Source organism: Pan paniscus, chromosome 6 (assembly GCF_029289425.2).
Source record: "Pan paniscus chromosome 6, NHGRI_mPanPan1-v2.0_pri, whole genome shotgun sequence".
In the NCBI taxonomy this organism is placed as follows: Eukaryota; Metazoa; Chordata; class Mammalia; order Primates; family Hominidae; genus Pan; species Pan paniscus.
This window is the reverse complement of record NC_073255.2, coordinates 105,983,571-105,996,435: the sequence shown is the minus strand read 5'-3', so window position 1 is coordinate 105,996,435 and position 12,865 is coordinate 105,983,571. Positions and strand designations below refer to the sequence as shown.

The window sequence follows — 12,865 nt, the reverse complement described above, 5'->3', positions numbered from 1 at the left end:
GCCACAACAAACAGAAGGAGCACTTACTTGAGTAGTGTCATTTTCTTCTGGCTCAATGAGATATGTGTGGTTCCCGTCATAGAACATCCCACTGCCAACGACAAAAAAATAATTAGGCATGGCCATCGACTCTCATCCCAGAACAAGATCATTTTAAAATCAGCAGCAGCCAGAGGGCCCATTTGCTTCTCAATGCCCATTTCCCAGTCCCATCCATCACCTCCAGACACACCACACACACCACTGAGAGGGAAGGCCCCTCCTTCTGATTCCTTATAGGTAGAGTCACCTCATCCTCACCTGACCCCACGCTCAGGATTACCATGCTCTAGCTGTTGCCCATCACTCCTTCCTCTAACATAGAATTCCAAGATTTTCATATGCAAAAAGTCATCTGGAGAGCTAGTAAAAACGCAGCTCTTTCAGGACTCTTCTCAGATTTCTGGACTGGAACCCAGGAAATTGCATTTTAAATAAGCTCCAGGTGATCCTGATGCAGGTTTTCAGGGACTATACTGAGAACGCCCGACCTACCATAAACATGGAAGATGCTCTAGTAACAAGAGCTAACACATTTGAACAACTTGCCACAAGCTAAATACTTTACATTCATTTAATCTTTTCCACAAATCTACAAGAGAAGTACAACGACTATCCTTATTTTATAAGTAAGGAAACTGAAACCCAAAGAGATAAAGTAACTTGCCAAATTATTTAACCAGTAAGAGCAGAAATAGGAACAGAGCCCAGACAGATGGGACCACGAACTGCCCATTTGCAACCTGCTACCTACCTTCATTCATGCATTCCCATTCAATCAGCGTGTTTACAGAGCACCTACAATGCACTGTTCTAGGTGCTGGGGATACAATAGCAAACAAAACAGACCAATTCTCTGTCCTTGTGGTGCTCATAAGTATTCTAGGACATACTATATTTATTTATTTATTATATATTATATATATATACACACACATATACATACATATGACAGTGATAAATTCTAGGGAAGAAAATAATCAGGTGAAGGGCAATAAATGGTGCCAGAGGGTCGTGGGGGCCATACTAGGTGGGCACTTCCTAGGGCCTTGGCTTTTACTCTGAGAGATGAAGAGCCACTGCAAAGTTCTAAGCAGATGGGAAATACAATCTTTCTTAAGTTTTATAATGATCATGCCAGATACTATGTTACAATAATTTTTAGCATAGCAAGGATAGAAGCAGGGAAGTTACTGCAATAATCCAGGCGAAAGAAGATGCTGGCTTAGATCAGAGCAGTAATAGTAGAGGTGGTGAGAATTGGTCAAATTCCAGATATATTTTGAAGGTACAACCAGTAGGATTTATTGATGGATTTGAAACAACGTACGTAAAACAGAGAAGAGTTAGTGAAGACTCCAAGTTTTGACCTGAGCAACTGGAAAAATGGACATGTCATTTAACAAGATAAAAAAAGATGTAATGGAGTGAGACCCTGTCTCAAAAAAAAAAAAAAAAAAAAAAGAGGGCAGGCAGGGGGGATGCAGAAAGAACTTTTCGGGATGGGCCAAGGGAAGCAGGAAGCAGAGGGAAGGATGCAAATCCTTTAAGAGTTCAGTTTTGAGCTGGGCATGGGGCTCACATCTGGAATCCCAACACTTTGGAAGGCCAAGGCGGGGGGAATCACATGAGGCCAGGAGTTTGAGACCAGCCTGGGCAACGTAGTGAGTGGCAAGACTCTCTCTCTACAAAAAATTTTTAAAAAGTTAGCTGGGCCTGGTGATGCACACACCTGTAGTCCCAGCTACTTGGGAGGCTGAGGTGGGAGGATCACCCGAGCCCAAGAGTTCAAGGCTGCAGTGATTGATGATTGTGCCACTGTACTCCAGCCTGGGTGACAGAGCAAGACCCTATATTTCTTTAAAAATAAAAAATTCCATTTTGGACCTCGTAGGCTGGGGGTGGCTACCAGCCATCTGAGAAATCCTCTGGAGAGCACTTCAATATACAAATGGCCTCAGCTCCCACTCAGACAGATTCTGATAGCTGCTGCTTTTAGAAGAACATGATCCTTTTACTGAGACCAGGCCCTTTATGATGTTAAAGAAACTTGTCTTATCATTCAGGCATCTGAGGGTAGCAAAGCTATGAGCTGTAGCAATTTTTTAGTTTTTGGTAGAAATGACTATATGACAGCCAAGCTCCTAAACATAAACTAGTATTTGTCTTTCATTGAAGATTTAGTGAAATTGGTGAAATTCCATGAGCTATAATTATAATGGCCTCCAAGTTCTGTCTCTATCCAAATTCTTTCATTCCTGCTATAACATCTTCCACATGTCCTCAACTTCTATATACTCACAGAATGATTATTCTCACAGCTGCACTGTTTTCAGCCACATGTACTTTCTGAATTTGGATGACATTCTATTTGGAATTTAAAGATAAACAGATACAGTTTGTAAGACATTACTGACAATATGTGCCCAAGGAGTCAGAGGGGGAGCCTTTCAAAAACGTAGACCAAATATGGCAGGGAGTATCTCTCTACCCTTGCTGAGAACTAGCCATATCCATCCAGAAAGTCATATGAAACCATCATAGTTTGCCAAAATTCACGTGGCAACACCAACAAAGTAGCAAGCAGATTATTTTCTTAAAATAGTACTGAGTGTTATTTATCCTTATACTAGGTTAATGTCCAATGGGAAAGTCATTTCTTTTTATTGGACTTAAACATCATGTAGGCAATATGAAGACAACAGATTCTGACACTATCTGTATCTCAGAAGACTCTAGATTGCTATATGATAATATGCTATTATTAATTCCTTAATAATGAAAAAATACATGTTTTATATGCTTTGAGAACTGAAATATTTTTGTTTTACTTATATAAATCCTAATTTTTATATTGAGTCCATAACAGTATACTTGATAAAAACCTATAGCTAAGACCAAGTCGTCACAGACCAATTGAGCTAAAATTTCAAAAGGTTGTATCAAAATAAGATTTTGAAATGAAAAAGCCATTCTTACAAATTTCCACAAGAGGGCAATAAACTCAAACTTAACTCCATTCTTTAAGGTTCCCATAGTAACAAGATTTTTGCATTAACACCAAACACACCAAGATCAAAACATTGCCTATTAGTCCTTTGACTCCAGACAAATGTGACCTTGCAGGTTCTTTATGGGAAAGATATACGAATCTGATTTTCCCTTATTTATATTATTGAACTGAATTTAATAAATCAAAAATGAAAAAAAAACAATACGCACTTGGTAATTTATAAAGGATGAGTCATGGATGACATAATATATCTCATATCTAAACCACTGTAATTGGGACAACATACATTATTCAATATTTCATAACATCCCCCCAAAATATTTCTTCCAGAAATTTTTGTTCAGAAGGTAAAGTCAAGATGAGAAGCAATAATTACTAAATAACAAGATGATACAAGGGTATATTTATCCTATGTGCTCATAAAAGTCTAAGAAAGCCTAAAATGGTCATACACAATTCTGACAATGTTCCAAGACACACGATAGGTTTTCTGTTTATTTTTATTTAGTTTTAAATAAAAACATTCTTAAAAGGAGACATAAAATTTACTTAATTAAAATAACCCTGTAATCTCAGCACTTTGGGAGGCTGAGGTGGGCGGATCACGAGGTCAGGAGTTCGAGACCAACCTGGCCAACATGGCAAAACCCCGTCTCTACTGAAAATACAAAAATTAGATGGGCATGCTGGCAGCCACCTGTAATCCCAGCTACTCAGGAGGCTGAGGCGCAAGAATGGCTTGAACCTGGGAGGTGGAGGTTGCAGTGAGCTGAGATCGTGCCACTACACTCCAACCTGGCGACAGAACGAGACTCCATCTCAAAAATAAAATATAATAAAAATAAAAATACATAACTAAGGCAGGATTCTGAGTTCTATTCCTGATCCAGTTACTATGCAATCTCCTAAAAGTTATTTTTCCTTGGTTTTTTTCTTTTTTTTTTTTGACATGGAGTCTTGCTCTGTCGCCCAGGCTGGAGTACAATGGCATGATCTCGGCTCACTGCAACCTCTGCCTCCTGGGCTTAAGTGATTCTCCTGCCTCAGCCTCCCAAGTAGCTGGGATTACAGGCACCCGCCACCACGCCCAGCTAATTTTTGTATTTTTAGTAGAGACAGGGTTTCATCAGGTTGGCCAGGCTGGTCTCAAACTCCTGACCTCAGGTGACCCACCCGCCTCAGCCTCCCAAAGTGAAATACAAAATTAGCCAGCCATGGTGGCAGGTGCCTATAATCCCAGCTACTTGGGAGGCTGAGGCAGGAGAACCACTTGAGCCTGGGAGGCGGAGGCTGCAGTGAGCTGAGATCATACCACTGCACTCCAGCCTGCGGGACAGAGTGAGACTCTGACAGAAAAGAATGAACAAAAGAAAGAATGAATGAACGAATGAACAAATGAACGAACGAATGAAAGAACAAAAGAAAAGAGAAAAGAAAAAAAAAAAAGAAAAGAAAAGAAAAAAGAAAAGTGGGCATGGTGGCTCATGCCTGGGATTACAGGGGTGAGCCACCGTGCCCGGCCTAAAAGTTATTTTTCAATCCTTCTTTACATGACTATAGTAGGATTAGTAACAGGTATCATTCTTAGGTTCTCAGGTCCATTTATAGCCCTTAGAAGGCACAAATATCTTCTCTCTGATTCTCACAACATTGAGTCCATTTGGAAAACCAGAAGGCAGACTGGAACGAGTACTGAGAAAGATGGTGACACTACGACTTTGGATTGAGATTTTAAGAGAGAGAAAAGGGGAAAAAACACTTCATTTTTTACCCTCCAATATACACTTGCTGTCACAAATGTGGACAGGTCTCACTGTACTATTCCTAGGTGACAGATGTGCTTGTCTTGAGCTCAGATGTAACAATTTTACTGCTGAAAAGGACTTCAATGTTTCTTTTTCCTAATAAGAAAACAGAGACTGTCTGATATTAAGCATGGATTCCATGTTTGTAAAAACCTTTCTTCAAATAATGTATTTAAAGTAAATAAATGTACACCTTTATTCACAGTAGTCTTTTAGCACAAACAAAGAAATGGAAGTCTTCCATGCTCTCAGACACATGGCCTCCTGTCTCTGGTTATTTAACTTACCCTTATATTCTTTCCTTTCTGCCTAATATGCTTATTCCCAGATCCTGACCAGAGGTGTCACTCAGGCAGACTAGCTCGATTTTCTGGCCATGTCCATTAGCTCTCTTTCCTAGATTTAAGATCTGTCAGTGTAACCCTCTCCCTTGGATAGGCTATTCCAACCTATTGCACTCCACTGTCTTCAGGTGGCATGTTTCCGGAGCCCTTAGGTGCCACCTGTTCTTCGGTGACAATGCTTAGCTTGCATTTTTCCCACTTTTTTTTTTTTTTCCTCTCTCTCTCTCTCTCAAAAAAAAAGCAAATATACCTATCATGTTCCACATCAGGAAATGGGCTAGATTTGGCCTCCTCATGAGACTGTGAGCTCCCAGGACTTGTGTTTCAATCGCCTTAATATTCCTAGGGCTGGCACACAGGAGACACCCAGTAACTGCTTGTTAGATGAAAAGCCACATCTCTAAGATGGTAACAAAAAGGAATTATTTTAAAGTTTCTCAACGAAAATTTAACAAAATTAAAGTGCTGGATTGTTCTGTGCCAAAAAGTAAAACAAACAAGAAGGAAATGAAACGATTTAGTTAAAAGAGAATGCTGAGGAATGACACGGTAGCTTTATAAGGGGTTACAAAACAAGTAAGAAACAACCACCTGTGCGTTATCATTATCGACAGGATGGAGGAAGTGGATGTATTCCCATGTTAAACATCAGCAAACATTATTTGATAGAGAAGGTTATGAGAAAGGAAGCAAGGCCTTGAGGAAGGATAAACTTTGTTCCTTGGAGATCTCTGAGAAACGACAGACCCTCCCACAGATTTGCTATCAGTTAGGTGGGATTCAGGCTGAAAAAAAGGGGCAAAGACATATGAGCTCTTGAGATCACTAGCAGCCTTTTCTCTTTGTGTAAGGAGTCAAGCGTTTCCATTTATTGAAACTGCTATTATTTGACAAAAATATAAAAACTAATATAAAGAAGGAGTAGGGAAGAATATCAAGGGGCTAAACAGCCACAGAAACAGACACCGAAGTTAACCCAAATCACTCCTGTCTGAATTTGGATGAAACTAGAAAAATGCTTCAAATATCATTTTAAGGTATCGTTGTGAAATTCAAAAACCTCTGTTTTCTGCAGCTCTAATTTTATTTAATTTTTTTGAGATGGAGTCTAGCATCTCCTTAAAGTATGCTTGTCTTTTTTCTTGACAATATATATTTTTTCTTTCTTTTGCAAAATGTAGGACTTTTCTTTCTTTCTTTCTTTATTTATTTATTTATTTATTTTTAATCAGAGTCTCGCTCTATCCCACAGGCTGGAGTGCAGTGGCATGGTCTCGGCTCACTGCAACCTTCACCTCACAGGTTCAAGTGATTCTCCTGCCTCAGCCTTCCGAGTAGCTGGGATTACAGGTACCTGCCACCATGCCTGGCTAATTTTTGTATTTTTAGTAGAGACAGGGTTTCACCATGCTGGCTGGGCTGGTCTCGAACTCCTGACCTCAGGTGATCTGCCTGCCTCGACCCCCTCAAAGTGCTGGGATTACAGGCATGAGCCACCACGCCCGACCATTTGCAACCCTAATTTAAAAATCTGCTTGGTTTATAAAATACAAAAGAGAAAAAAAAATCAGATCCATCACCAATTTAAAGTCATTTCTTGACACAAAATAGGGATATCTACTATAGTGCATTCATAATAAAGATAATAAATTATTGAAAAAACAAACAGTAAAAATAACTTTTTGAACACTTACTGAAGTCCGTGGCATGTTGACAATGCAACAAATGAGTCAGGGTTTCCTCGGATATGGCCCTGGTAGTAACAGTGCTCTCCTCCCTGAAAACAGAAATAAAGAATGTAAGTCTTTGCATCACAAGGAGAATCAGCTGCTTCATTTCACAGGAGGTTTCTACTCACAATGCACCTCCACATCTAGAACTCTGCATGATATTTCATTATTCAGATTAGCATTATCAAATCTTTTCTAACAGAATTATTCATAAACACTCCGAGTGAGCTGACTCCAAATCAAAATTCAGGGAAATAAAAGTTGACTTGACCTTTCTTTTATGTAGGTGATATTAGAGGAACAAAGAAAGAGATATTGAAATACACATGGGGAGTCAGGCACAGTGTCTCATGTCTACAATTTCAATGCTTTCAGAGGCGAGGCAGGAGCATCACTTAAGGCCAGAAGTTCAAGACCAGCCTAAGCAACATAGCAAGACCCTGTCTCTACAAAGAAAAAAAAAAAAATTGAAATTAGCTGGATGTGGTGGCATGCACCTGTATTCCTAGCCTCTTGGGACGTTAAGGCAGGAGGATCATTTGAACCCAGGAGTTTGAGGCTGCAGTGAGCTATGATTGTGCTACTGCACTCCAGCCTGGACAAAAAGAGTGAAATTCTGTCTCAAAAGAAAAAACGACAAAAAAAGAAAAGAAAGGAAATACATATGTGACCCTTGCACCAAAGTTTAATCATCTGCTTTCCTAGTTATAAGAAATTCAACCATGGGCCAGGTGCAGTGGCTCATGCCTCTAATCCCAGCACTTTGGGAGACTAAGGTGGGTGGATCCCTTGAGGTCAGGAGTTCCAAACCAGCCCAGCCAATATGGTGAAACCCTGTCTCTTCTAAAAATACAAAAATTAGCTGGATGTGGTAGTGCATGCCTGTAATCCCAGTTACTCGGGAGGCTGAGGCAGGAGAATTGCTTGAACCAGGGAAGTGGAGTTCGCAGTGAGCTGAGATGGCATCACTGTACTCCAGCCTGGGCGATAGAGACCCTGTCTCAAAAAAAAAAAAAAGAAAAAAGAAATTCAATCATGAGCAGTAGCAAAGCAATACTCTTTTACATAAAACTAAGTAAAAATGAATATAAATCATTTGAGAGTCACTAAATTATATTGATGGAGGAAATGCTTGTTTTTACAGTGTTTATATTGATTACCAGATAAACAGGTTCATACTATTCTTTTCCGAAACCAGCAATGGCTTTAACTGGTAAGCAGTTTATGGGCGGGGTTTTAAATTGTGAAGTTTTTCTTAGCATCCAATTGCATTAATAAAATTCTACTAAGAGAGATTCATTTATTCGGATTCAATGTGCCTGGAAAGGTAAGAAGGTAAATCTTCTGCCATCTTAGGATGTCACCTTTAAATACTTACTACTCAGAGTGCAGTTCAGAGACAAGCAGCATTGACATCACTAGGAGGTTGTTAAAAATGCAGAATCTCAGGCCCCACCCCCAACCTACTGTAGAGAATCTGTATTTTAACAAGTCCCTAGATGATTCACATGCACATTAAAGTTCGAGAAGCTCTTCTCTAAATGACCTCTTTCCATTCTGTCACTAATCTTCTATTTCTTCAGTAGCTGAAAGCTTCTAATTAAATTGACTCACTGAGATATGAAAGAGTGAAACAGAAAGGACCGATAGGATGGGTGGTTTAAAGAGGCAAATGTTACCTACTTCACAGTATGACTTAAGGACTGACACCACTTAAAATGTTCAGTGTTTCACAAATGGAGGAGAGAGAACAGGATGACATGGAGATGTAACAGACTGAAGACATTTTCTTCACCGAAATTCCAAGGAAACCAGCCTAGCCTGAGACTACTGCTCCTTGTGAGATAATCCCACAGAAGCTGGTAACTCTCAGCTTTGGGGAGGGGGTGGAGAGCAGGTAAAATGGTACACAATGCAATCCCTGACCTTAAACCACCTCCAAATTCCCAGGGGAGCCACTGACCATCATGAACTGAGGGTTGCGGTTGCATTTAATGGAGAAGATAGGGTGGTACTTCACATCTGGGTTGTACAGGGAATGGAACCCAGAAGGCCACAGAGTCTTGGGGGCTGAAACAAGTCCTAGACACTAGAACATGGGGCACTGACTTCACGTGGAGCACCAGCGTAGTGTAGATGTTAACAACGTGAGCTATTGGCTCCTTCCCTTACCAGCTGTGTAATCTTAAGCAAATTACAGAGACTGCCCGTGCCTCCGTTTTCTCATCTGTCAATTGGAGATAATTATCTCATAGGGCTGTTATGAGGATTACATGAGCTAATAGACATAAAGAGTTTAGAGTAATGCTTGGCTCATAGGAAGTACTCAACAAGTGTTTGCTGCTATTATAATTACTGTGTCTGTTACTGTTCTACTCAATTTACATACACAATCACACTAAATCTTCATATCAATCCTACAAAGAAATATTCTTATCCCTCTTCTACATAGGAACCACAATCTCTGAGATTATGGTTGTCTACCTGGGGAGTTGCCAAGTAGGGATGAAAACTTTATGTGGATACAAGGCCTGTGTCCTATCCCCAATGTTGAACCTCGAACCTGTGAGTTATCCAAGGCAAATCTAAACTTTCCCCTAGGCTGGTTTATTCTTTTATTCTGTTGTGTTGTATTCTACTTTGTCATCAGGGCTAAGAGTAAATTTAACAAAAGTTACAATAATGTGTGTTGGGCTGTTGGACTGGTGAACAGTCCACAGATCAGATTCTCAGTGTATGAGAGGATGTTATCACTTAGATGCCCATGATTTCCTGGATACATCTGATTGGATCAGAGATCAAAGTTCTAGCTTTGTGTTGGCCAGGCATAAAAGGTGAACAGTCAACAGATGACCTGATAAGACAGAACTCTGTCTATAAGTGTTTCCTTATATTGGACAGTGACTAACCGAATCAGACCTTCTTCTCTTAGAAGTCTGAGCCTCATAGTGAACAGTAACACATGAAGATAGTAGAAACAAAGATAAATAAAGAGAAGTAGAAACAAAAAAAATTCTCGAGAATTACGGTATCAGACTAGAAAACAATGGAGATTGATAGTCATGAGAATACATGTTAATGTCAAAGCATACTATTTTATAAATTACTACAGTTTTCTTCAAAAACGCAACTCTGGAAACATGTTATATTAAATCATAAAAAGGACAAATAATTCATTTTTTAAAAGCATTCCTCCATTATATTGGAGAGAGTTATATAGATGATTCAATAATGGAAAACAATATTTCACTAATCTCTGATTTGAAAAAAATAGGAGTCAAGCTAAAAATAGCAGATGATCAGGACGCATCTGCACAAAAGCCTAACGTGGCAAATGAAGCAAAGAGCTCAATATGGTTGAATCATTATTAAATGTTTCCATGACACTTCAGCAGAGGCATAAACACCAGGAGAAAAAAAAAAATCTCAATTTGCATTACTACAATTCAAATCTTGAGGTCTCAGCTGGTGGTATATGTAATTATTAGCAATAATGGTGAAAGTTCATTTTTGTGCTGTAATATTTTTCAGGGACTATTAATCATAAGTCAATAATTATTTAAACTAAGAAGTAATGAAGCTTTTATTTCCTTTAACATGCCTAGAAATGTTTTTTAGTCCAAGAGTTAGGCTGTTAAAGGGCTTTCTTAATTTATATAAACTATATTATTAAATATAAACTTAATATTTTATTTTGTAAAAAATTATTTTATGTGTTATTTTAAAATAATATACATGTGGTGCAAAAATTCTAAGAATTTAAAGGGTACATAGTGAAGAATAAAAATACTCCCTTCACATATACTATTCAAGCTGTAGATGCCTTCTAAATGGTAAGCGTTTTTGACACATTTTGTGTACCATGCCAAGAATCGTCTATGTACATTCAAGTAGATGCATACATACACACATACACATATATCCATATATCCTTTTCACTTCACAAATAGTTTTATACTATGTACACTGTTCAGCCACTTGACTTTCTTTTTCTTAAGGTAAGCTTGGCATCCTTCTACATCAATACAGTATTTTTTCCAGTGATGGCATACTATTCCATTACGGGGGTGAACTAGATTTCATTTAAACAGTCCTGTACTAATGGACATTTAGATAATCTCCTTTTTTGCTGTCATAATGTTGCAACAAACATCCTTTCATATATTCCTGCGCACTTCTATCAGTATATATGCAGGATAGAGTATAGACATGGACCTGGGAGGTCAAAGAATAGGTGTATTTTAAATTTTAATAACTAATGGGACAGATATAATTGTATTTTTTGCACTTAGATGTTTTAGAATATGCACTGCATTTGAAAATCATACACTGCATTTTACTTAAAAATTATCTATTTCAGTAAAGACCACTAACAAACCAACTTTCTGAAATCTTATCAATTATAAAGGTTCTCCATGTCTTCATATGACTTTTGAAGAAAAGTCAAAAGTATGCTATATGGAAGTAAGTATTATACACAATAATCTGAGACAGATGTTGCAGGAAAAGAGAAAAGCCTTTTGGGCTTTTCCTATCAGAGTTGGGCTCTTTATCAGACTGCCAGTCATAGCTTTATTCCTTATTGTCTCTTTTGTTCCAGAAATAAATCCATTGTCCTTGAAACTTTCTTCATACTCCTTGATCTAATAACATAGCCATAAAAGTACAAACGTTTATTTTTAGCTAGATAGTTATAGCTAAAAAAAATCTACCTCTATAAAAATGAAGACAATAGTTTATATGTCTATTATTGGTTTATCTTCCTAATGGGAGAAAAATTTATTGTAATTTTTTATTCTAGGAACATCAAAATAATCATTTATTTATAAAATTCAAAGACATACCACATTTTTATTAAGCAGATAGCAAAATCTCAAAGGAAAAATAGAATTTATTATAAATATGACAAGATGATAACACAAAGGAAGTTACACAGCCTGGGCCATAAAATGAGGAAAACCTAATAAAGAGAAACAATTGGAGCACAGCTGTAAGGCCGTAGTCACATGCCCTCTATCAAGCTCCTCAAAGGAAACTAGACTTTGACAGCTCTAAAATGGGCCAGAACCACCTCCTCCAAATAGCCTTCTCAAATTCCCTTCTCATAAATGACTTCCTGCTAACCCCTCCTTCTCTGAATTTTCATAGTATTTTTCAACCATACTGCAATCTCTTCCTACCTGAATGCCTGTTTCTGTCTTACTTCTCCAATAGACTATTGTCTCCTTTCAGAGAAGCACATTTGCCTGATTTATGTTTATATACCCACACGTGCTACTGGAGAGAAAACCTCCCTGAATATCCAATTCCTCACCAATTAACTAGAGATAACATCTACTCCAGCTGTCTCATAAGGATATGCAGGAGATTCCATGAGATAACAATGTAAAGTACACTGTAAAGTGCTATATAAACAGGTGAGGGAGGTGTAGTCAGGCAATATTTAGGGATGCTATAATGTCCCTTGAGCTGTGATTCTCAAACTTTGTTAAGAATAACAATTCAAGACATCAATTTATAATGCAGATACTGTCTCTTGCCCAGAGAGTTTGTGCAGGCAGCTCTGAGGTAAGACCTAAGAATCTGCATTGTAACAAATACTCCGTGTTTTTCTTGTTCCAGGAATACCCTAGAGGGGAGGTTCTCAACCTTGGTTGCACTTCAGAATCACCCGGGAGCTTTTAAATTCCAATGCCCATGACTTACTCCCAACCATCTAAATCACAATCTCTGGGGTCCAGGCATCAGCATCTTTTAAAATCCTCCAAATGACTGAATACAAATTCAGTGCTTGAGAACCCTTGTACAAGAGAAAAGCTCTTCAAAATAGCAGTTCCCAGAACTGACTCTCAGAAGTACCATGGTAGGCTTTCTAAACCAACTGATGCCCGGGCCTTCCCTCAGGCCTGCTGAATCAGAATCTCCAAGGAGGTA

The 12,865-nt window shown here is 38.5% G+C and overlaps 1 protein-coding gene across 32 annotated transcripts in view; it reads right to left on the bottom strand.

Annotated features, from left to right (window-relative positions):
- ADAM22 (ADAM metallopeptidase domain 22) overlaps nt 1-12,865 on the bottom strand; it is a 269,082-nt gene that overhangs the window by 88,284 nt on the left and 167,933 nt on the right. For all 32 annotated transcript variants that reach the window (XM_034964383.3, XM_034964385.3, XM_034964382.3 and 29 more), the window contains 2 exons: nt 6,896-6,978; nt 28-91 (listed from right to left, as the gene is read on the bottom strand). In XM_034964383.3, coding sequence (XP_034820274.1) covers nt 28-91; nt 6,896-6,978 — 147 coding nt within the window. The remainder of the gene's footprint in view (nt 1-27; nt 92-6,895; nt 6,979-12,865) is intronic.